The sequence below is a fragment of the Hypomesus transpacificus genome, chromosome 6 (genome assembly GCF_021917145.1).
Source record: "Hypomesus transpacificus isolate Combined female chromosome 6, fHypTra1, whole genome shotgun sequence".
Lineage (NCBI taxonomy): Eukaryota > Metazoa > Chordata > Actinopteri > Osmeriformes > Osmeridae > Hypomesus > Hypomesus transpacificus.
The window spans coordinates 2,209,231-2,234,160 of record NC_061065.1 but is presented as its reverse complement, the minus strand read 5'-3'; the positions used below and the strand labels follow the sequence as shown (position 1 = coordinate 2,234,160).

At 53.3% G+C, this 24,930-nt stretch overlaps 1 protein-coding gene across 4 annotated transcripts; it reads right to left on the bottom strand.

The window, feature by feature from the left end:
- Positions 1–23: 23 nt before the first annotated feature.
- cad (carbamoyl-phosphate synthetase 2, aspartate transcarbamylase, and dihydroorotase) lies at positions 24–24,543 on the bottom strand. 4 transcript variants are annotated; one of them, XM_047021090.1, is made up of 44 exons: positions 24,157–24,543; positions 23,395–23,534; positions 23,158–23,287; positions 22,649–22,791; positions 22,122–22,263; positions 21,730–21,901; positions 19,866–20,051; positions 19,229–19,338; positions 18,895–19,037; positions 18,546–18,677; positions 18,189–18,422; positions 17,816–18,037; positions 16,508–16,696; positions 16,273–16,397; positions 14,954–15,087; positions 14,491–14,603; positions 14,035–14,285; positions 13,686–13,932; positions 13,000–13,098; positions 12,659–12,883; positions 11,012–11,194; positions 10,711–10,929; positions 10,376–10,543; positions 10,084–10,266; positions 9,770–9,874; positions 9,428–9,667; positions 8,298–8,379; positions 7,803–7,969; positions 7,563–7,727; positions 7,207–7,338; positions 6,842–7,043; positions 6,370–6,560; positions 6,144–6,284; positions 5,903–5,992; positions 5,619–5,757; positions 3,669–3,716; positions 2,956–3,149; positions 2,771–2,845; positions 2,371–2,583; positions 1,976–2,101; positions 1,688–1,843; positions 1,403–1,504; positions 1,167–1,261; positions 24–854 (listed from the first exon to the last, which is right to left on the bottom strand). In XM_047021090.1, exons 1-44 carry the CDS (start codon positions 24,251–24,253, stop codon positions 755–757), a joined length of 6,750 nt encoding a protein of 2,249 aa, XP_046877046.1. In that variant the 5' UTR covers positions 24,254–24,543; the 3' UTR covers positions 24–754. The 4 variants fall into 4 exon arrangements, with proteins under 4 accessions (XP_046877046.1, XP_046877048.1, XP_046877049.1 ...); XM_047021092.1 differs by having other exon boundaries at positions 3,669–3,713; XM_047021093.1 differs by lacking the exon at positions 3,669–3,716.
- Positions 24,544–24,930: the final 387 nt, after the last annotated feature.

The window sequence follows — 24,930 nt, the reverse complement described above, 5'->3', positions numbered from 1 at the left end:
AGCATGTCTATTTTTGCAGGGCAGGAAAGAAACAGACAAAAGTTTTGTATAACAAAACTTGTATTTTTCCATCAATAAAAATGTCAATTATGTTGTGCACAACTTTCTCCTTAACAGTTCTATATGTTCTTTCATCCCCACAAGACACCAAGATAACTAGTCGAGTCTTGTTATCAGGATTTATAAACTACAATAGCAGAATCGGTTCATTGATGACAATGCTACCCATCACATGCACAGACAAACACTACTGTCAGAAAGGTTGGAACTCCATCTGATCAAATAAACGATTCTGGAATGTGCAACCTGACATCTGAATAATTCCCACACACATACCACAGGCTATTTAATGTTAAATTGTTGCAAATGCTAGAATATCAGCCTTAGGTAGGCACTCTCAGCTTTTAAATGTCGTTTACAAGAAATTGATAGTGAATGGGAGTGCAAATAGATTGAAACTAGAACAGTCTGCTGTCTTGGGAACACTAAGGCTACAGCTCAGTCTCTGATCCCTTGACGTCTTCCAGAACCCTTCTGAGGAGGTCAATGTTGTGACTCACTGACTCTCCCTTCCTGTCCGTACAGGAAACACCACCAGCATAGTCAAAAGAAAGATCACAGTGATTCCACTTGTTGGTCAGTAATGTGCCCCTCCCCCCCCCCCTTCCCTTGCACAACCTGCTAAATATTCCCTTTAATGCTATTGGTCCTTTTAAGGTCTGTCTGGGCCCCACTGCTTCCTGGTGCGCACGCCTCACCGGCCCAGTACGGTGGCCAGGAGGGCCATCCTGATGTACATGCCGTTCTCAGCCTGACGGAAGTATGCAGCGCGCGGATCCGTGTCCACCTCCACACTGGATCACAACAACAACAACATCAGTACACACACACACACCCAGTACAGTCAGTCAACACACACACACACCCAGTACAGTCAGTCAACACACACACACACACACACACACTACAGTCAGTCAGTCAGTACACACACAAACAACCATTGTAAAGCTTTGTTGCCAAACACATTGAATAGATTAAAATCCTTTGAGCCTTTTAACTGACCTCACATATTACATTGACATTATTAATTTAGAAAGCCCTTCCTTGTGCCTGTGGATGGCTGGTCCTGGGTGTAACCATGACGAGGGAAGGTGCTCATCTCCTACCTGATCTCATTAACACGGGGAAGAGGGTGCATCACCACCATCTTCCTCTTGGCTCCAGTCATGATGTGAGGGGTGAGGATGAAGTGGCCGAAGCACTGAGGAACCACATCATATAGTCCTCATGTACAATGTTATTACTAATGTGTACATTCAGCAGACCCTGATCGACAGTGGCAACCTGTAGATCTGCAGTCACATGATGTTGTGCAGTCCCCCACTGCTCCCCTCCTCCTCACCTCTTTGAACTCCTTCTCAGAGGAGAATCTCTCCTTCTGGATCCTCGTCATGTAGAGCACGTCTGTGTCTGGCAGCGCCTCCTCAATGCTCTCAAACTCCTCCTACACACACACACGTCAATATACAGGATTGTAGGACTACAGTACTCATTTCTAATGCATCAATCAAGTCATCAGTGTTCTAACGCTGAATCATTTCATGGTGTCTCTGGGCCAGTAACCCAGTGATGCTGTTGACAGGTTTCATGACCCGAGTCCTCCTTCCTCATGCAGGATGAGCCTCACCTGCTTGATGCCCTTGGAGGCTACGAAGTGCAGGATCTCTGCGGGCATGTGCAGGTTTGGGGGTGCCACGTAGCGCAGCGTGATGCGGTACTGGGTCAGCAGCCGGGCCAGGGAGTGGACTGTGCGGCCGTGCTTCAGGTCACCCACCATGGTGATCTGGGACAGGGGACAACAACCTTTAACCTTTCACAAAACATCCCCCCAGGTCCATCACCATGGCAGGGGGAGGGGAGGTGTGTTGACCAGGGGGGAGGTGTGTTGACCAGGGGGAGGTGCGTTTGTCCTCACCGTCATGCCGTTGACGGTGCCCAGCTCCTCCCTGATGGTGAACACGTCCAGGAGAGCCTGTGTGGGGTGCTCCCCCACCCCGTCACCTGCGTTGATCACAGGCCTGCGACACTGTCTCGCTGCCGTCTGGAGACACACAGGACATCAGCTGGGTACAATCAACTGTCCGTTCACATGTAAATAACCTTCAGCCCGCATAGCTCCCCTCTCAGCCTCCTCCCCAGCCTCCTCACCTCCCCAGCTTCCTCCCCAGCCCTCCTCACCTCCCCAGCCTCCTCCCCAGCTTCCTCCCCAGCCCTTCTCTCCTCACCAGCCTCCTCCCCAGCCCTTCTCTCCTCCCCAGCCCTCCTCACCTCCCCAGCCTCCTCCCCAGCCTCCTCCCCAGCCCTCCTCACCTCCACAGCCCCAGGTGTGGGGTGTCTCAGCACCAGAACGTCAGCATAGCTGCTCATGGTGTGGACCGAGTCGTCCACAGACTCGCCCTTCTGGGAGGAGGAGGTGGCCTCGCTGAAGTGGACCACGGTCCCGCCCAGACGCTGCATCGCCGCCGCAAACGAGCTGCTGGTGCGCGTGCTGACCTCGTAGAACATGGACGCCATCACCTTGCCCTGCGAGGACCAATCAGAGGTAGGATATGGTACGTTGGTTAGGCGTTTGGGTAATATTAGGGTAGGCGTTAGGGTAGGCATTAGGGTAAGGTAAGCGTTGGCGTTAGGGTAGGGTTAAGGTAGGCGTTAGGGTAGGGTAAGGGTAGGCGTTAGGGTAGGGTTAAGGTAGGAGGGGGTCAGCAGTAACCTTCAGGATGTCCAGGGTCCTCTCCTTCTGCACCATCAGGCGGAGCGTGTGCGCCACGTTGAACAGGTGAGAGGTCTGAAACCCCAGGAACAGGTGATGTCAACAACACAACCTGGTCAGGAAGTGGAAAAGAGTGCCAAACAGTATGGATGTGTGAGTGAGGTGAGAGAGGATGAATGTGGCACCTGCTCCTTGCTGAACTGCTGGGCAGACAGGATGTGCTGTCCGATGAGCGGGTGCAGCAGGGGGGAGGTCTGGAGGTGGACCAGCGGGGGCAGGTGGTGCTGGCCGGGGTGGGGCAGGCCAGGAGGGGCCTGGGGAGACAGCAGCCTGGCCAGAGGAGGGGGGTGGCTGTACCCATCACCAGCCCCAGAGAGCTCTAGAGGGAGGCAGGGGAGAAACACAACATGAGAGGAACGCAACAAGGAGCAGCTTTTCTTCATCCTCATCATCAGTCTGTTATCACAACAGAGCTTGAGACTGATGTCACGATCAACGGCCTAAATCCACAAATCTTTTATATAAAATGGAACTTTATATGATATAATTATGCATCTATACATGTATCTTTCAAGTGAACCTTACTTTAGAGAAGTAGTTCAGGGATGTAGATAAATTAAGCCAGCCAAGCCACACCCCTAACCCTAACCCAGCCAAGCCACACCTCTAACCCAGCCAAGCCACACCCCTAACCCAGCCAAGCCACACCCCTAACCCAGCCAAGCCACACCCCTAACCCAGTAGCTCGGATCAAAAGCGCTGGTCCTGACTGGACCTGACTACCAAGCCAGCGAGGAGGTACTAGCAGGCAGACACGTAGGCAGGGGTCAGGCAGGGGTCAGGGGTCAGAGAGGGGTTAGTGGGGGCGTGGAAGCTGCGCTACAACAGAACTTCAAACCTTCGTCATGCGTTCTTCGTAAAGCCCTCTCTTTTGAATCCTCCGCTGCTTACATTGTGACGGTTTGAACCAAGGGAATCAGGAGAGACATGGAGGACATTAACAACTACTGGACAGTATCATATCCTGTCGTTTAATATCTGCCCACTCAGCGAGACTGTCCCACACGCAATGGGACAGGCCTCAGGGGGGAGCAGGCCTCAGGGAGGAGCAGGCCTCAGGGGGGAGCAGGCCTCAGGGGGGAGCAGGCCTCAGGGGGGAGCAGGCCTCAGGGAGGAGCAGGCCCCAGTGAGGAGCAGGCCTCAGGGGGGAGCAGGCCTCAGGGGGGAGCAGGCCCCAGTGAGGAGCAGGCCTCAGGGGGGAGCAGGCCTCAGGGAGGAGCAGGCCCCAGTGAGGAGCAGGCCTCAGGGGGGAGCAGGCCTCAGGGAGGAGCAGGCCCCAGGGAGGAGCAGGCCTCAGGGGGGAGCAGGCCTCAGGGAGGAGCAGGCCCCAGGGAGGAGCAGGCCTCAGGGAGGAGCAGGCCCCAGTGAGGAGCAGGCCTCAGGGGGGAGCAGGCCTCAGGGAGGAGCAGGCCTAAGGGAGGAGCAGGCCCCAGGGAGGAGCATGCCCCAGGGAGGAGCAGGCCCCAGTGAGGGGCAGGCCCCAGGGAGGAGCAGGCCCCAGGGAGGAGCAGGCCCCAGGGAGGAGCAGGCCCCAGTGAGGAGCAGGCCCCAGTGAGGAGCAGGCCCCAGGGAGGAGCAGGCCCCAGTGAGGGGCAGGCCCCAGGGAGGAGCAGGCCCCAGGGAGGAGCAGGCCCCAGGGAGGAGCAGGCCCCAGTGAGGAGCAGGCCCCAGTGAGGAGCAGGCCTCAGGGAGGAGCAGGCCTCAGGGAGGAGCAGGCCTCAGGAAGGAGCAGGCCCCAGTGAGAAGCAGGCCCCAGTGAGGAGCAGGCCCCAGGGAGGAGCAGGCCTCAGGGAGGAGCAGGCCTCAGGGAGGAGCAGGCCTCAGGGAGGAGCAGGCCTCAGTGTGGAGCAGGCCTCAGTGTGGAGCAGGCCTCAGTGTGGAGCAGGCCTCAGGGAGGAGCAGGCCTCAGGGAGGAGCAGGCCCCAGGGAGGAGCAGGCCTCAGGGAGGAGCAGGCCTCAGGGAGGAGCAGGCCTCAGGGAGGAGCAGGCCCCAGTGAGGAGCAGGCCTCAGTGTGGAGCAGGCCTCAGTGTGGAGCAGGCCTCAGTGTGGAGCAGGCCTGGTCCACTACAGCTCCAGGAGAGGCAGGGACATGGGTACAGATCTGTTCATCAGCAAATAGAAATATAATCTGTCGTGGTGAGCCAGTGGGGGAAGAGAGAGACATCAATCTCCGCAGAAAGAATCAATCACTATATTTCATGTCTGAAACACCAATTATCTTTTTTGAAATGTAATTATTTAACATACTTGGCTCTTGGAGGAACAGCATGCTGTGTGTAATGGTTCAGTGGTCAGATTAAGTTTTTTATCTGTGAAGTTTAAAATTCCTGATTGCTCGTGCTTGTAATCACGTTCCTAGACTCAGAAGAGACTAAGGATTACCAGGGACTTTTAAGATCCATTTAGTCTGAAGCCTGTAGCCTGCAAACACGCACTACATAAACACACACACACACACACACACACACACACTCCAGAAAGTCACCAAACAAATGTTTCACCGCAGGACACACATGTTAAAGATGTTAACAACAAAACAGTTTCAGCAAGTTTCAGAACTCAGAACATTCACCCCCAGGATGAAACGGCATGCCAGCATCTTAAGCCCTTTTAGTCAATATAGGTTACTGTTGCTATGGGTGACGGATCATTGCTGGTCCCATGACACAAACGTCCTGGTAGTTTCCTGCTGTTTCATCTTAGCGTGTAAGCAGGAAGTGAGGTGGTGCAGCAGGAAGTGAGGTGGTGCGGCAGGAAGTGTGGTGGTGCGGCAGGGGGCTGTAGTACCTGGGGGCAGACCGGGGTCGGAGGCACGGTGGATGCGGGGGGGTAGTATGTAGCGCCCGTCTGATGCCAAGCGACGAGGACTCAGAACACGGTGACGCACCGCTTCAAATGGAGGGGTGGGCCGGGGGCGCTCTGGGGTCTGACAACCACACACACACACACACTTAAAGCTTCAGCCAATCCCATGCCATTATGCAGTACTGAAAGTTTCAAAAGAACAAATTCACATGCAAATGTTCCACTGTCTGTGTCTGGGAGGGGGACAAGGGGGGAGAGCCACCTACCCGTGGGGCTTGTTTGGGAGAGTCGGGGGGAAGGGGGCTGGCGGCTGGCCAGGTCTTCACATCCTCCCCGTAGCCTGGAGGAACCAGAACCTGGCAGGAGAACATGGAGGTTAGAACCTCAGGACCACCACTGCAAACGAGAGGTGCGAATGTTCCAGTACTGGTGCTACCTGTATGTTAGTGTGAGAGAGCAGGTGTCTGGTGCTACCTGTATGTTAGTGTGAGAGAGCAGGTATCTTACCTGTCCATCGATGTAGGCCACCTCCCCTCGGAGCACCACCCTGCGGACCTTCCCCTTCACCTTCATCCCCTGGAAAGGTGTCCACCGGGACTTGGTGAACTGCATGGCCTGGGGAATCACCCACTCGTGCTCCAGGTCCACCTGGGGGGGGGGGGGGATGAAGACATCACGTGAGGTGTGTGTGTGTGAGCAAAAGTGTGGAGGTAGAGAGTGTGTGTGTCTTTACCTCCACATATGTGTTCTCCTGGGCGGGCAGGGAGAAGATCTTGCGGGGGTTGTCGTAGAGACGGCGGATGATGTCGTCGAGGGTGAGTCGTCCCTGGCTCAGGGCAGTGAGGAGGAGAGGCAGCATGGTCTCCAGACCAGGGTAGCCAGGGGGGGGGGACGCACTCCTCTTCTCCTCCACTGAGTGGGGGGCTGGGGGGGGCAGGAGATTAGCCTCACTGCAGCACCCAGTTCACCCCATCTGGCTAGGTTCTGTCTCTCAGAAAGGTCAACTAGATCTGGCTAGGTTCTGTCTCTCAGAAAGGTCAACTAGATCTGGCTAGGTTCTGTCTCAGAAGGGTCAACTAGATCTGGCTAGGGTTAGCTAGCTAGTTCTGGGCTAACTCCATCTGGGTTAGCTAGCTAGTTCTGGGCTAACTCCATCTACGTTCGCTAGATCAGTGTTAACTACATGCGTCCCTCCCCAGGCTCACCGTGGTCGGTAGCGAAGCAGTCAATGACGTCCAGGTTGTCCCAGAGGGCTTCCATGTCCTCGCGGGTCCCCAGAGCCGGCCTCACCTGGGCCCAGCCCGCCCCCATGGACGCCTCATCCTCCTCGCACAGGAAGAGGTGGTGGGGGGCCACCTCACACGTCACCTGCACCCCCTTCTGCCTGGCAGCACGGATGATCAGGATCTGGGGGGTGAGGAAAGGCGGAGAGGTAGAAGGATAGAAAGAAAAGTGGATAGAGAGATAAATACTTTCTTCATCCCTAGAGGAAATGTAGGTGTTCCAGAAGTGTATCCAAACACGAGAGACGTGCCCAGATGTTCCTGCTCCAGCCTGGCAGCCATCTTACCTCCTCCTTGCGGGCCACGTGGCAAATGTGAACCGGCCGCTGGTACAGCTGGGCCACCAGCAAGATGGCCGCCACCGTCTGCTTCTCTGCATGGGCCACGATAGGGAGGTGCTTGGGCCACTTCTCAAAGTGCTGCGGGGAGAACAACTGATCAGATCCCCTCAGGCAGCAGGAGGACAGACACTCAGGTCTGCTTCCTCTCCTGCCCCCTTTCCCTCTCTGCCTCCATCCAGAGACATGTTGTCCATCTTCAGGGTGGAAGTAGGTGTCATTCAGGTACATCTTCAACTTCCTCCTCCACCCCTCCCTCCCTCCCCTTCCCTTGCTCTCCCTCCCCCTCCTTCCCTTCTCCCCACCTCCATCCAGAGAGACACGTTGTCCATCTTCAAGGTGGAGTAGGTGTCGTTCAGGTACATCTTCAGGCCTGCGGCGCTGCTGGCGATGGAGGGCAGGATGTCTGCGTTGTCGGAGGCTGCACCCAGGAAGAGGGCGTAGTCACACCGGCAGCCTGCCTTGGCCAGCTGGGAGGAGACAAGCACAGAGTTGAAGGAGCTCCACAAGTCAATCTCAGAATGCACTACAACACACACACCCACCTTCTGCACCAGGGCGAGGGAGCTGGGGTCAGTGACGGCGGGGGAGGTGTTGGGCATGGCACACACCATGGTGACCCCCCCCGCCAGCGCTGCAGCTGTGCCCGACGAGAAGTCCTCCTTGTGGACGGCTCCTGGCTCCCTCAGGTGCACATGGACATCAATCAGACCTGGGGAGGGACACTACATGGATGAGTCCTACTGAGGCAGGTGACAGGATGGATGAGTCCTACTGAGGCAGGTGACTACATGGATGAGTCCTACTGAGGCAGGTGACTAGATGGATGAGTCCTACTGAGGCAGGTGACAGGATGGATGAGTCCTACTGAGGCAGGTGACTACATGGATGAGTCCTACTGAGACAGGTCACTAGATGGATGAGTCCTACTGAGGCAGGTGACTACATGGATGAGTCCTACTGAGGCAGGTGACTAGATGGATGAGTCCTACTGAGACAGGTCACTAGATGGATGAGTCCTACTGAGACCGGCAGCTTACCAGGCAGACGGATGAGTTGCTGTGATGTCATACTGTCCACGTGAGTCTTGACGGGTGGAGACGGACCCACCTGACGCAGCGCCTGGGAACAGCAGTATACCATCAGTACTACACCATCAGTACTACACCATCAGTACTACACCATCAGTACTACACCAGCAGTACTTCACCAGCAGTACTACACCAGCAGTACTTCACCAGCAGTACTACACCATCAGTACTACACCATCAGAACTACACCATCAGTACACCAGCAGTACTACACCAGCAGTACTTCACCAGCAGTACTACACCAGCAGTGCTACACCAGCAGAACTACACCAGCAGTACTACACCAGCAGTACTACAACATCAGAACTACACCAGCAGTACTACACCATCAGTACACCAGCAGTACTACACCATCAGTACACCAGCAGTACTACACCAGCAGTACTTCACCAGCAGTACTACACCAGCAGTACTTCACCAGCAGTACATCAGCAGAACTACACCAGCAGTACTACACCAGCAGAACTACAACATCAGAACTACACCAGCAGTACTTCACCAGCAGTACTACACCAGCAGAACTACACCAGCAGTACTACACCATCAGTACATCAGCAGTACTACACCATCAGAACTACACCATCAGTACTACACCATCAGTACTACACCATCAGTACTACACCATCAGTACTACACCATCAGTACACCATCAGCAGTACACCATCAGTACTACACCATCAGTACTACACCATCAGTACTACACCAGCGGTACTACACCAGCAGTACTACACCATCAGTACTACACCATCAGTACTACACCAGCAGTACTACACCATCAGTACATCAGCAGAACTACACCATCAGAACTACACCAGCAGTACTACACCATCAGTACTACACCAGCAGAACTACACCATCAGTACACCATCAGTACTACACCATCAGAACTACACCAGTAGTACTTCACCAGCAGAACTACACCAGCAGAACTACACCAGCAGAACTACACCAGCAGAACTACACCAGCAGTACTACACCAGCAGTACTACACCAGCAGTACTATACAGCAATATACTGCACCAGTACTATACTTGTATTCCGTAACATCATCCAGCACATGATCATTCAGCGCCCCCCACCTGCACGAACAGCTTGGTGCACTTGATGTCAATGATGAGGGGCACGGAGTAGTCGATGGCCATGCGGCGCGTACGGTAACCGCGGGTGACGAAGGAGGAGAGGCGTCGGCCTCCAGAGGACCTCATGGAGAGGTTGATGACCAGGTCGAAGTGGTTCTCCTCCAGGTAGTCCATGATGCTCCTCTGCTTGTCCCTGCTGTCACCCTCCTCCTCCTCAAACGGCCAGTCCACCGCCGTCACCTGGGAAACCACACCGGCGGGGTTACGTTTCCGTGGTGATGATGCAGGGGGTCGATGGGGAGTATGATGTTGACGTGTGTGTAGGTGGAATGGTGTGTGTACCTTGACTCCGTGCTCAGTGTAGAAGTCTGCAGTGCCCAGGCTGGCGTACAGGTCGTATCCCAGACTCTCCAGAGCCTGCACTGTGGGCAGCAGTTCACTCTTGTTCTGCACGCACACACACACACCTTTATGGAGGCGGGGGGGGGGGGGGGGATCTAAACCCTGCAACTTCTAGATCCACAGTCAAACGCTCAAACCACTGAGCACTGAGAACTATGTAGCCCCTGTTCCCCCCCCCGGGTCTCTGTGGGTCTGTGTGTGTGTGTGTGTGTGTACCTCTCCCTGCAGTAAGGCTGCTGTGTGTGTGTGTGTACCTTGTAGCTCCCGATGGACAGCAGGATGTTGCGCTGGGGGATCTTGAAGCCGGTGCTGAGCATGGCCTTCAGGTAGGCCTCGTAGCGGTTCTCCCCAAAGCAGGCCACCTCTCCGGTGCTGGTCATCTCCACTCCCAGAACCACGTCTGCCCCCGCCAGCCGAGAGAAGGAAAACTGGGGCACCTGGAGGGAGGGGGAGTTCCACAGGGATGAAGAATTAACTATTTGTCCAAAAATACAACAACAAACAAGTCTTGTCCAGAGTGTCCCTTTCCTGCCTCTGTGATCTCACCTTGACCCCCACAATCCCGGTGCCCTTCATCAGGCCCACAGGCTCAGCCTCCTTGCCCATGATCACCTGTGTCGCCAGGGCGACCAGGTCCACACCCAGTGTCTTGGAAACAAAGGGGAAAGAGCGAGACACGCGGACGTTGCACTCTATCACCTTCAGCTGGTCGTCCTGGAAACACAAACACCTCAAGTTACTTATTAGTTCAAACTAGCACAGCTTCCAGTTTCACAGGTGACCTGTTGGACCAGACCACATCCTCTCCCTCAGACAACCTCACCTTGGCTAAACAAGCAGATGGTGTAGTCCACACACACCACCCCCCCCCCCCCCCTCACCTTGGCGATGAGTTGCAGGTTGAAAGGTCCAGTGACCTGCAGTTCTCGGCCGATGGCGTGTACGATGGCAGTGATGCGATCCATGGTGGTGGGGTTGATGTCCTGGGGGGGCGTGACAAGAGTGGCGTCCCCAGAATGCACCCCTGCGTTCTCCACATGCTCCGACACCGCGATGGCTATCACCAAGCCATCACACGCTACCGCATCCACATCTATCTCCTGGGGAGGACACGGAGACACGTCAGAACACACGCACACGCATGTCACACACACACGTCACACGTGTTGGGCTGTGTCAGACCTTGGCCTCCTGGATGAACTTGGAGATGACCACAGGGTACTCCTTGGAGACGGCCACGGCGCTGCTGAGGTAGGCCTCCAGGTCACGGTGCTGGTGAGCCACGTTCATGGCCGCTCCGCTCAGCACGTAGGACGGGCGCACCAGGCAGGGGTAGCCCACCGCATCGCAGAACCGCATAGCAGACTGGGGGGAGAAGAGATACACATCCACCATGACACCTGTAGTACCATGACACCTGTAGTACTGGAGTACCATGACACCTGTAGTACTGAAGTAACATGACACCTGTAGTACTGGAGTACCATGACACCTGTAGTACTGGAGTACCATGACACCTGTAGTACCATGACACCTGTAGTACTGGAGTACCATGACACCTGTAGTACTGGAGTACCATGACACCTGTAGTACCATGACACCTGTAGTACTGGAGTACCATGACACCTGTAGTACTGGAGTACCATGACACCTGTAGTACCATGACACCTGTAGTACTGGAGTACCATGACACCTGTAGTACTGGAGTACCATGACACCTGTAGTACCATGACACCTGTAGTACTGGAGTACCATGACACCTGTAGTACTGGAGTACCATGACACCTGTAGTACCATGACACCTGTAGTACTGGAGTACCATGACACCTGTAGTACTGGAGTACCATGACACCTGTAGTACTGGAGTACCATGACACCTGTAGTACTGGAGTACCATGACACCTGTAGTACTGGAGTACCATGACACCTGTAGTACTGGAGTACCATGACACCTGTAGTACCATGACACCTGTAGTACTGGAGTACCATGACACCTGTAGTACTGGAGTACCATGACACCTGTAGTACTGGAGTACCATGACACCTGTAGTACTGGAGTACCATGACACCTGTAGTACTGAAGTACCATGACACCTGTAGTACTGGAGTACCATGACACCTGTAGTACTGGAGTACCATGACACCTGTAGTACTGGAGTACCATGACACCTGTAGTACTGAAGTAACATGACACCTGTAGTACTGGAGTACCATGACACCTGTAGTACTGAAGTAACATGACACCTGTAGTACTGGAGTACCATGACACCTGTAGTACTGAAGTAACATGACACCTGTAGTACTGAAGTAACATGACACCTGTAGTACTGGAGTACCATGACACCTGTAGTACTGGAGTACCATGACACCTGTAGTACTGGAGTACCATGACACCTGTAGTACTGGAGTACCATGACACCTGTAGTACTGGAGTAACATGACACCTGTAGTACTGAAGTACCATGACACCTGTAGTACTGGAGTACCATGACACCTGTAGTACTGGAGTACCATGACACCTGTAGTACTGGAGTACCATGACACCTGTAGTACTGAAGTAACATGACACCTGTAGTACTGGAGTACCATGACACCTGTAGTACTGAAGTAACATGACACCTGTAGTACTGGAGTACCATGACACCTGTAGTACTGAAGTAACATGACACCTGTAGTACTGAAGTAACATGACACCTGTAGTACTGGAGTACCATGACACCTGTAGTACTGAAGTAACATGACACCTGTAGTACTGGAGTAACATGACACCTGTAGTACTGGAGTAAATCTAGACATTGTCCAGTCACCGTAACACACACACACACACACCTCGGTCTCTGTCAGCTCCCTCCACTGGGGCTGGCTGATCCCGATGGTGTCCAGCATGCGGGAGAACTTGAAGCGGTTCTCCGCAGAGTCGATGAACTCTGGGGAGGTCCCCAGGACGCGGCACTGCTGGCGGTGGAGGGACATGGCGATGTTGTTGGGCAGCTGGCCGCCCATGGACAGGATCACCCCCTCAGGGTTCTCCTGCTCGTAGATGTCCATCACCACCTGGAGGAGGAGATCCACATCCCTCACTGAGCACGGCTCACTGCAGCCTGGACACCTGGTGCTGCTCTGAGGGGATCTGCTAACCTGGCTGTGACCAGGCTTGCTGCCATCGTTACCTCAAAGGAGATCTCATCAAAGTAGAGGCGGTCGCACATGTCGTAGTCTGTGCTGACGGTCTCTGGGTTGCAGTTGACCATGATGGTCTTGTAGCCCATCTGCAGAGTCACAACAACAACAACATGCTCACACACAGGACAGCAGGCCTTCAGTTCAACTGACAGCATTAGAGCTTTAATTGTGAAGAGCAGAGGTTTTCCACAATAAAAGCTCTACCATGCAATTAGAATAACGTGTATAAAACCTTCCCTGTCTCACTGGGTCAGTCTGGATGTGGCTAACCCTTTTCTGCATCGACAGCAAGGAGAGCAGCTCCTCACATCTACCCCCCTAGCCCCCCCAGTCCCTCGGCCCCCCATCCCCCAGCCCACCCAGCTCCCCCAGCCCCCCCAGTCCCTCGGCCCCCCATCCCCCAGTCCCCCCCAGTCCCTCGGCCCCCCATCCCCCAGTCCCCCCCGCTCCCCCAACCCCCTCAGTCCCCCAGTCCCTCGGCCCCCCAGTCCCTCGGCCCCCCAGTCCCTCGGCCCCCCGTCCCCCCAGTCCCTCGGCCCCCCAGCCCCCCCAGTCCCTCGGCCCCCCATCCCCCAGTCCCCCCTGCTCCCCCAGCCCCCCAGTCCCTCGGCCCCCCAGTCCCTCGGCCCCCCAGTCCCCAACCCCCCACCCCCCCAGTCCCCCTGCCCCTCACCTTGCGTAGCTCCATGATGCAGCCCACAGCGCACCAGTCAAACTCCACGCTGCTGCCGATGCGGTATACCCCGGAGCCCAGCACCATCACATGCTGCTGGGAGAAGCTCACGTCGCTGCTGCTGCCGTTGTAGGTCAGGTACAGGTAGTTGGTGTGGGCGGGCCACTCCGCCGCCACCGTATCGATCTGCTTCACCACAGGCAGGATCGACCAATCGTGACGCAGCTTCCTCACCGCCAGCTCCGTGCTGGGGGGGGAAGGAACCAGCCAGAGGAGGAGGAACGTCTTATAAGCAGGTTTCAATATTCTAACAATATCAATGTAAAGGAAGACGGAGTGTGTGTGTCACCTCTGCACGGCCATGGCGATCTGCTTGTCAGAGAAGCCGAGCTGCTTGGCTCTCCTCATCACCTCTGGGGTGATGCTGCTGCCCTCCCGGCTGGACGTCTCCAGCACGCGCTCCTGCTCGGCGATGTTCTGCATCTTGTGCAGGAACCAGCGGTCGATCTTGGTCAGGTGGTAGAGGCGGTCCACCGTGTAGCCCGCACGCAGGGCCGACGCCAACACAAAGATCCGCTTGTCTGTGGGCGTCTGCAGCTCCTGGGGACGGGAGGGAGCGAGGAGGTGAGAGAGGAGGAGGTGAGCGAGGAGGTGAAGGAGGGTATTGAGGAGGTGAAGGAGGGGAGCAAGGAGGAGGGGAGCAAGGAGGAGGGGAGCGAGGGGGAGGGGAGCGAGGAGAAGGAGGTGGCGAGGAGGAGGAGGTGGTGAGATGAGGAGTAAGGGAGGGGGATGAAGGAGGTTGTACCTCGTCTGAGACAGGTTTGATAGTGTGGTCGAACCCCACACAGTTCTCATCCACCATCCTCAGGGCCTTCTGGAACGCCTCCTCGAAGCTGCGGCCAATAGCCATCACCTCTCCTGCAGACAGACGCACACAGCAGCCAGTCAGAGACAGGTGGTGGAAAGGGGGAAGGCACAAACACTCCCTCTCTAGGTACATGCTGACATTCGACATATCGAATGTGTGCGTGCTCATTTAAGGGATGTCTTAACTACTTCACAGTAAATTCATCCTGCAGCACAATATCCCAGCCCCAGCGATGTCCTGGCCCGGAGGGGTTCAGGGCCCCAGCGATGTCCTGGCCCAGAGGGGTTCAGGGCCCCAGCGATGTCCTAGCCCAGAGGGGTTCAGGGCCCCAGCGATGTCCTGGCCCAGAGGGGTTCAGGGCCCCAGCGATGTCCTGGCCCGGAGGGGTTCAGGGTCTTACCCACGCTCTTCATTGAGCTGCCGATCTTGGTGCTGACGCGGAGGAACTTGCTGAGGTCCCAGCGAGGAACCTTCACCACGCAGTAGTCCAGACTGGGCTCAAAGTTAGCCGTGGTGGAGTTGGTCACAGAGTTCCTGGACAGAGACACAGGATGGTCAGTCTACAGGAGCAGCAGGGCCACGCTGCTGAGCACCCCGGCGACCCACAAGGCAGGCAAACAGCTAGACCTCGTCTTGACACGTAACTGTATCACTGACTTAACCTCTGTAACCCCACTGCACACTTCTGATCACTACTTTATCCAATTCTCTGTCTCTCTCCCTCCAACCCCTCCTACCTCCCCTCCCCTTGTAACTTTCCGCCGCAACCTCCGCTCCCTATCCCCCTCCCATTTCTCCTCTATTGTAACATCCTCCCTCCCATTGACGAGTTCTCGTCCCACCTCACTAACACTGCCACCGACACCTTGTTAACCACTTTAACTGCATCACTTGACTCTCTCTGTCCCCTGTCAACCAGGCCTGCGCGATCTTCTCCCTCCTGCCCGTGGCATACGGATGTTATTCGTGAAGAGCGGTCCACCCTTCGGGCAGCTGAGAGGAAATGGCGCAAGTCCAAAGACGGTCTGGACCTTGATAAGTATCACTCCCTCCTTAAATCTTTCTCTTCTCACATAACTGGTGCTAAAACCCTCTACTTTCTGAACAAAATTAACTCTGCTTCAAACCCCCACAAGCTTTTTTTTCTACCTTCTCCACCCTTCTTAACCCACCTCCCCCACCCCCTCCCTCCACCCTGACAGCAGACAATTTCTCCTCCTTCTTTGAGAAAAAAGTCGCCGACATTAGCAGTCGGTTCCCTAAACCCACCTTTCCTACCCCCTCACCCTCCATTACTGACCCAACTAAATATCTAAACTCTTTCTCTCCTCTGTCCGAGGCAGAGATCTCTGACCTCATTCTCATCGCCCCACCTCCTGTCCCCTTGATCCTATCCCCTCCCCTCTCTTTCAAACCATCTCCCCCTCCATCATAACTTTTCTTCTCCATGTCCTAAACTCCTCCCTTACCTCCGACACCTTTCCCTCTGCCTTCAAACAGGCCAGAGTTACCCCTCTACTCAAAAAACCCTCCCTTAACCCTGCCGTCCTCCAGTATTTCAAAAATACTGTAGAACTATGCACTCCTGACCCATCACCTCCTGCTGTAGTCTCTATATGCACTATTCAGTCATCACTGAATCAAAGTATCTGCTAGACAGATAAACAGGAAGTGAGAGCATCTGCTAGACAGAGAAACAGGAAGTGAGAGCAGGCGTACCTGAGCTGGGGCAGGGGGATGCCCAGGGCTAGCTTGGCCGCTACATAGGCCAGTGGATACCCTGTGGCCTTGCTGGCCAGGGCAGAGCTGCGGGACAGCCGAGCATTCACCTCGATGATGTAGTACTGCACACACACACACACAGGTTAGGTCATATTCCAATGTATGATAAACAGTCCCTCAGACCAGAAGTGTTGGTAGTTGTGTGAGTATGTGATCCACATGTGATGCGTACCTGTTCAGACTCAGGGTTCAGGGCGTACTGGATGTTGCACTCCCCTACGATGCCCAGGTGCCGGATCACCTTGATGGCTGTGCTCCTCAGCAGGTGGTACTCGTAGTCGTTCAGCGTCTGGCTGGGGGCCACCACGATGGACTCCCCTGTGTGGATGCCCAGAGGGTCGATGTTCTCCATGTTACACACCTGGGGTTTAGGGTCAGGGGTACACACCTCAGGTCAAGGGTCAGCCAGGCACTACAGGAGAGGTCAAATACCTATCTATCCATCTATAGGATATAGGTATGCAGCAACTCACTGATTTTACTATTAACCAAGATTTAAAAGGTCTCGCTTTCGTAACCGTAAAGGCTCAGCTACAGAGAGTTTTTCTGTTCTCACTCAGTAAAGGGACATCATGGTTCATCAGTGTTCTATGAACAACGGTTGCACAGGGAGGATTATTACACAAACATTGCTGGAGTTTGCAAACAGTTGTGGAGAATTCAGTTTCCCTGTTTCCCCTTCAGCGCGCCTGTGCAAAATCATGATGTTTTCTCCTGTTGCTAGCTTAAGCTGATTGGTGGCTAACCTCCGGTAAGTAGTTCAAACAAAGAATGATAGAAATGTATTTACTTCTACCAATTAATATAATAAAGTCATATTTATAAACTTAATTTTCGTAGCAAATGACATCACTCTTTAAATCAGCTAGCTAATTCTAGCTAGCTGACATTTGCTATGCTACAGGTTGTTTGCAGCGGTCTGAATTTGAGTCAATGAGAGCAACTAGCGATGCCAATGGTGTAGTGTTCTTTAGCTGGCAAGGTGACAAGAGTGTTTGTGTCTCAATGCACCTAGCCTAGACTAGCTTACGTTAGCGATTGACTGGGAATCGCAATGGTGTACCGCAGAAATTGGTCTTTAGAATTTCATGTGATTGTCCCCCCCAAAGTATATATGAGTTTTCGTCCCTGGCTTCTCATCTTAATTAGGAACCAAGATTTACTCCTGAGAAGCGCACCTAGAAAAGTAGTTTCATTAATTAATTTACGTTTATCGTCTTGTTTTATTTATTTGATACTGCATTATTTGGTAACTATGATTACTGTTTCGAAAGGCAGCAACTGTTAAAAACAAAAGCCATCAAAAAAAGTTGTACAATAAAAACCTCTAATTTAAGAATGTTTGTGATTTTATAGTGTTGTGAAATTAATTAATTAATCGTGCAACCGTGATTATTCCTCAGACTATAATCATACCATCAGAATCTATAATTATTGCATCCCTAATAGGATCCATCCAGTAGCCCCCCTCACCCCTCACCGTAATGCAGTTGTCGTAGGCGTCTCGGACCACCTCGTACTCGATCTCCTTCCAGCCCTTCAGGGACTTGTCCACCAGAACCTGGGACGTGTGGGCGAAGGCCGCCGTTACCAGGGTGACCAGCTCCTCGCGTGTGTTGGCAAAGCCGGACCCAAGGCCGCCCAGGGCGAAGGCTGAGCGCACCATGACGGGGTAGCCTATACGCTCCGCAGCTGCCACCGCCTGGGGGGTACGTTCATTACTGGGGCAGCACAAGTCCAGAGAGAGAGGCTGTGTGGTGATGTGTGTGTGGTGATGTGTGTGTGTGGCGATGTGTGTGGCGATGCGTGTCTGTGTGTGTGTGGCGATGTGTGTGTGGCGCTGCGTGTCTCACCTGCTCCAGAGACAGCGCTGCCTCGCTAGGGGCCACATGCTCGCTGATCTCCTCCATCTTCTCCACAAACACCTTCCTGTCCTCCGTCATCTCGATGGAGGCCACGGGCGTTCCCAGCACCCGCACCCCGTAGCGCTCCAGCACGCCGCGTCGCGTCAGCTCCACACCGCAGTTCAGAGCAGTCTGCCCCCCGAAGGCCAGGAGGACCCCATCAGGACGCTCGTTCTTTATGACCTGAGACAGACAGGATGGAGCCACCGGCCTGGTTAACCACCACACCTGGGGAATCCCAGATGAAACACCACACCTGGTCAGTCCCAGACAAAGGACTGCGTCTGGTTAATCCCCTTCTGGTACCTGGGTGACGTAGTCCAGGGTGAGGGGGAGGAAGTAGACCTTGTCGGCCAGCCCCTTGGAGGTCTGGACCGTGGCGATGTTGGGGTTGATCAGGACTGTCTGGATGTTCTCCTCCTTCAGGGCCTTTATGGCCTGGTGGAAGCACAACACACCTCCGTTTAAAGACTAACACTGTTAGTTTACGAACATTATACATGGTTAGCTCAAAGATAAGTACTTTACAGCCTGGTGGAACCACAATATTATACCCTCTTAGTTTACTAACATTATACATGTTGTAATGTGAGTTAAACAGCAACATGTTAATGCATGTTGGGTATCCGACGTGAGGAAAGTGTCGATGTGTTACCTGGGAGCCGGAGTAGTCGAACTCTCCTGCCTGGCCGATGGAGAGCCCTCCAGAACCCAACACCAGAACCTTCCGGGGGCGGACAAAGTCCTCGGGCCGGGGAGAACCGGGGTAGGACAGGTACTCATTCAGCCTCTGCTTCACTACAGGGGGGAGGAGGGGGGAGCAAACACAGCTGGGTACACCAACATATCAAACATTTAGATTCCTGGTCCAGTTGAAGAAAATCTATTCTGATTCCTCGCACCTTGATGTTTAGCCTCACATAGTCTGCCTCGCCTGTTCTAGCTGTCTCACCTGGTCTACAGGCCTCATCTGGTTTTCTCAGTCTCACCTGGTTTGCCGCTCTTTCCATCCTTATGATCCCGGACAGTCTCCATGAAGACATCAAACAGGCCGACCAGGTCAGTGGGTCCGGCCATGTGCTCTGGGTGGAACTGGACACTGCAAACACAACATTACTGCTGCTGTCTACTGCTGCTGTCCACACAACATTACTGCTGCTGTCCACACAACATTACTGCTGCTGTCCACACAACATTACTGCTGCTGTCTACTGCTGCTGTCCGCCCTGCATAACAATACCCCAGAACAGGAGTCAGGGGTGTGGAGTGTACCTGAACAGGGGTGTGGAGTGGTACCTGAACAGGGGTGTGGAGTGTACCTGAACAGGGGTGTGGCGTGTACCTGAACAGGGGTGTGGAGTGTACCTGAACAGGGGTGTGGCGTGTACCTGTACCTGAACAGGGGTGTGGAGTGTACCTGAACAGGGGTGTGGCGTGTACCTGTACCTGAACAGGGGTGTGGAGTGTACCTGAACAGGGGTGTGGAGTGTACCTGAACAGGGGTGTGGAGTGTACCTGTACCTGAACAGGGGTGTGGAGTGTACCTGTACCTGAACAGGGGTGTGGAGTGTACCTGAACAGGGGTGTGGAGTGGAACCTGTACCTGAACAGGGGTGTGGAGTGTACCTGAACAGGGGTTTGGTGTTGTGTACGATGCCTTCGCTGGAGTGGTCGTTGGCATTGGTGAAGAGGACGTCCCAGCCAGGGGTCAGGGTCAGGGGGTCGACTGCGAAGCCATGGTTCTGAGACGTGATGAAACAGCGGCCTGTTCCTTTGTGGATGCACGGCTGGTTGTGACCACGGTTACCGTACCTAGAGACAAACACACAAACCGGAGAACTATAGGAAGCACAACAACTCTGTATGTATCATGGTTCTAAAGGTTTTCTTTAATTGTTCACTACAGAAAAAGACAAATGACGCCTGAATAGACAGTCATTTAATGTAGGCTGTTATCAAACTGTGATTGATAAAGGGATGGGTGTAGCTCAGGGTAAGAGGATTTGACTGCAGATAAAGAGATTGCAGGTTCAATTATCCCCCTGTACGTCGCTTTGTTTAAAAGCATCTGCCAAACTAAATGTTAAAAAAAAAAAAAACTGTATAAAAACCCATTCTCAGGGAAGTAGTAATCATCCCAAATAACCTTGAGGTGGACTGTGTCTAGTGTTATCCACAATCCCGTGGTGGTGGGGGGGCTCTGAATGTGAGCTGGTATTCTCACAGACAACCTCGTCTGGGACGAACACACCCTCCGCCCTGTTCCCCCTGGGAGCTGACCTGCATGTCTAAGAGATGCAACGCTAGCTCAGTTCTAAGAGACACAGCCCCTTCTCCTCCTCCCACCAGACACAGCCCCTTCTCCTCCTCCCACCAGACACAGCCCTCTCCTCCTCCTCCTCCCACCAGACACAGCCCCCTCCTCCTCCTCCTCCCACCAGACACAGCCCCCTCCTCCTCCTCCTCCCACCAGACACAGCCCCTTCCTCCTCCTCCCACAGCCTCCTCCTCCTCCTCCTCCTCCTCCCACCAGACACAGCCCCTTCCTCCTCCTCCTCCCACCAGACACAGCCCCCTCCTCCTCCTCCTCCCACCAGACACAGCCTCCTCCTCCTCCTCCTCCTCCTCCTCCTCCTCCTCCTCCTCCTCCTCCTCCTCCTCCTCCCCCTCCTCCTCCCCCCCCCCTCCCCCTCCCCCCCCCTCCCCCTCCCCCTCCTCCTCCTCCTCCTCCTCCCCCTCCCCCTCCCCCTCCCCCTCCCCCTCCCCCTCCTCCAGCCAGACATTCCGGACAGGGACAAAGGGAGGCGAGTTGTCTGCTCTGGCCTCGGCACCTACACCAACAGCGCTGCTATCTCACGAGTGCTAGGAAAACACCGCGGGTGCCTCAGCTGTGCGCTAACAACAGAGCGCTGACATCAGCAGAAAGTGCTTCCAGCCCACAGCGCTCCCAGAGAACTGAAGACACAGCGTTCTGTCCTGGGCAGCAGCTGCAGACTATAAGGAGCAGGACAATAGCAGCCAACCAGAGATGGGAAGTAAAGAAAGTACAAATCCTTCCTTAATGAACTCAAGTTGATGTTTCTGGTATCATTGTATCGAGGTCAGAAACAAAATAAAATGTCTAACAAACTTTTTTTTTTTAATTTTTACTTTTCACTCACGCCGTCATGTGTGAAGAAAAAAAATCTTATGTTTCAAAAAGGTTTACAAAATATTTTCAAACAAATATTGAACCAATTTTTGGGGCAAAAAGGTTTTGAAAGGTACAAAACAAATATTTTAAAAAATGGTTTGAAAAAGGTTTGCATCATTGATGAGTACTTGATAAGGTCTACACTAATCTCTGATGCAGTCTGCTCTACTTTGCTTTTATCTACTGTTTTAGGCTTCTCTGTTCTCCTCTCCCTTCATCTCCCTGTGTGTGAAAAAAATTCTAACAAAGGTTTTGGGGAAAACTTTTAACTTTTGTGTCATGTTGTGACATCCATACTTCATCTTGTAGGTCTTGGCTCCGATGACCAGGGAGAGGAGCTGGTGACCCAGGCAGATGCCGAACACTGGCTTCGGCTCGTCCACACACACCACCCTCCTCAAGTTCTCCACAGTCTCCATGCAGAACTGGGGATCTCCAGGGCCATTGCTAAGGAACAACCCGTCAAAGTCTGGAGGAGGAGAACAAGAGCACTGTAGCCTGGGCAACACACACACTGAGAAGCTGATAACAACACATTGGATGTATTTTCACGCTTTTATCCAAAGCGACATACATATAATGCAGCAGAAATTTAAACTGAACAGCACGGTTCTAGCAGAATGCTGGTGGTTAATCCTCTGCCTGTAGTAAGAGGCACCCACACCCCCTAACCCAGGTGTGGCTGTTACCTGTCTGGTCCAGGGGGTGGTCCCAGGGTACCACGGTGACACAGGCCCCTCGCTGGGCCAGGCAGCGGATCTGGTTGTTCTTGATGCCACAGTCTACCGCTGTGATCCTCACGGTGCCGCTGGGATTGAACACCCTGGGATCCTGGGCAGCACAGATGGGGGAAAGAAGAAGATTCATAATAATGATATTCATTTATCTTACATTTACATGTATCCATTTAGCAGACGCTTTTATCCAAAGCGCTTTTATCTTATTGCAGATCCATAAGTCCAACCTGCGATTTATGGAACTGCATTCAAACAAACCAACCACTCCCATCCTACATCAACACTTAAAACAGAAAAAACACTTCCAAAACAATTATATCATCTATAAATCTAAATTAGAATAATTGTACTGCTTTCCATATGCCTGTATTGATATAATGTCAATATAGAGCAGGGCATAACTATCATGCTTTAATATGATGCCTCAGGTGTGTTGCTGCTCTGCTCTGCTCTGCGCTGGCAGCAGACTGGGCCTGTACCTTCATGGAGACCTCCCTGACCAGGTTCCTCTGGTCGGGGTTGTCCAGGGGGATGCTGTCGGCCGGGGTGCCGTCCACCACCAGCTTCCCCAGCATGGTGCCCTTCTCCCGGATCTTCTGGGTCAGCTGGCGGGTGTCGACTCCTGCAGAACACAGCCCAATAACGTCTACATGCCTGTGGAGACAACTGAGAGGAAACAGCTAGCCTGGTTCTAACAAGTCACCGTCTGTTCATCACTTCCGAACTTTGTGTGTCTGTGGGAGTAACTAGTCTTTTCTGTGTTCAGTTACAATGCTCAGCTATACTGCTCAGCTATACTGCTCAGCTATACTGCTCAGCTATACTGCACATAGGGCCCATCTACAGGGCCATCACAGTCCAGTGGCAGTGAGTTGGGGTTGAGCTGAGGGCTGGACTCAGGTCCAGTGGCAGTGAGCTGGTGTTGAGCTGAGGGCTAGACTCAGGTCCAGTGGCAGTGAGCTGGTGTTGAGCTGAGAGCTGGACTCACCCTCCAGGCCTGGTATGCCCTGCTGCTGGAGCCACTGGTCCAGGGACATGGAGGCGCTCCAGTGGCTGGGGTTCTGGGACACCTCCCCCACGATGAGAGCACACGCATGGATCCTAGAGGACTCGAACCACTGGGGGGAGGAAACACACACACAGCTTCATATTGTGCTCTCTTGACCAATGAAACGACATTTCAACAGTAACAGTCAAAATATCAATAACCCAGCAGACAGCTCACCTTGCTGAGCCCCCAGGTTCCCTCCTCATCCTGGGGCACCCCGTAGTTACCCACCAGGGGGTAGGTGAGGGTGAGGATCTGGCTCCTGTATGAAGGGTCAGTCAGGGCCTCCGGATACCCCACCATGCCTGTCTGGAACACTGCACACACAGCCGGCACGTTACCCAGGCAGCACACACACCCATCTGAAGGCATGGCCGATTCAACTGTGCATAGCTACATCATTATCAATAATGTTACATTCATTTAGCAGACGCTTTTATCCAAAGCAACATCCACATCGTGCATATAGAATCAGGAATAGTAAATGAAAAGTAATCAATAATGGTGTGTCACTGACTGCAGTTCATTATTACACCAGAGGATACGTTTTCGTGTCAGAAGGAGCTCTTGTTACCCTGGTAAAACTACATGCAGGGGTCAAAGGGCATTTCACCATGCTGAAAAGCTGACAAGCCACGCTGAACGGGCGCGGGCTGCGTTTGTTGGGGGTGACGTGGGCTTGGGAGTCGCGGGTACAAAAACCTCAAGTTGAGGAGTAAGTGCAGCACCACCAACAATGTAATTCTTTCACATTCAGTAATAAAGGCGAGGGAAATAGCTGGAACACTGGCTGTTATTTACAACAAATGAACCCAGGGAAAGTTATAACGTTACAGACCTACAAGTATTATCGTGATTTTAGCTAGCTACCTGGCTAACCCCAAACTTTTGGGGGATAGCCTACATATTTCCCTCAATTCAGCTAGCTTTAGGACTTACCAACTTCTCCAGACACAGACGCGTTTGCTCCAAAAAGGCGGCCACTAAACGTAGTCCCGTCCTCTAAAATCAAGGTTCCCATTTTCGTGGGAATCATTATCGAATTTTTAGTTGGATGCCCTTGTCCAGTTCCGCGATGATTTCTTCCTTGCCCACGTGAAAAGCACGCCGCGGTGAATATGCTACGGAGGATGCGTGAACAAAAACGTTACCTAGATTCAATATTTAGCGATAAGCACAGACAGTCTGACTTACAGGTCAGTGGATAGTACTGACGAAGGAAGTAACGAGTAAATGAATGAATTGTGAGAGATCTGTTGTCTCTGTATGGCACTATTGCATGACTCCACACCGCTCCGCACTCCACCAACGCAGTGTGGAACTTGATCAGCCACTTCACGGTGCTTACATAGAGCGTCAAAATCAGCGTCAGCGCGTTGAAGGAGGGACCAGGAGATTTTGCGAAAACTATTTGCATATAATATACGTGCCTTGAGGGTCAGTAAGACTTGATATCATGTGAATCACTTAAACTTTGAATGTTTTTTTTAATAATATGCAAAAGAGTATGTGTGTATGCACTCGAAACCCTTGTTATTCCATTCCTTTAACCCCTCAGAGAACATACATTGCTTTTGGCATAGAACCATAACCTTAGCAATTCAGAATGGGTTATTGTACAGTATCGGAAACACTCAACTTCTCACATGTGACACATGTATGGATGTACCGTAAATATTTGTTTGATATATAAACAGTAAATCTGGCCGTGAT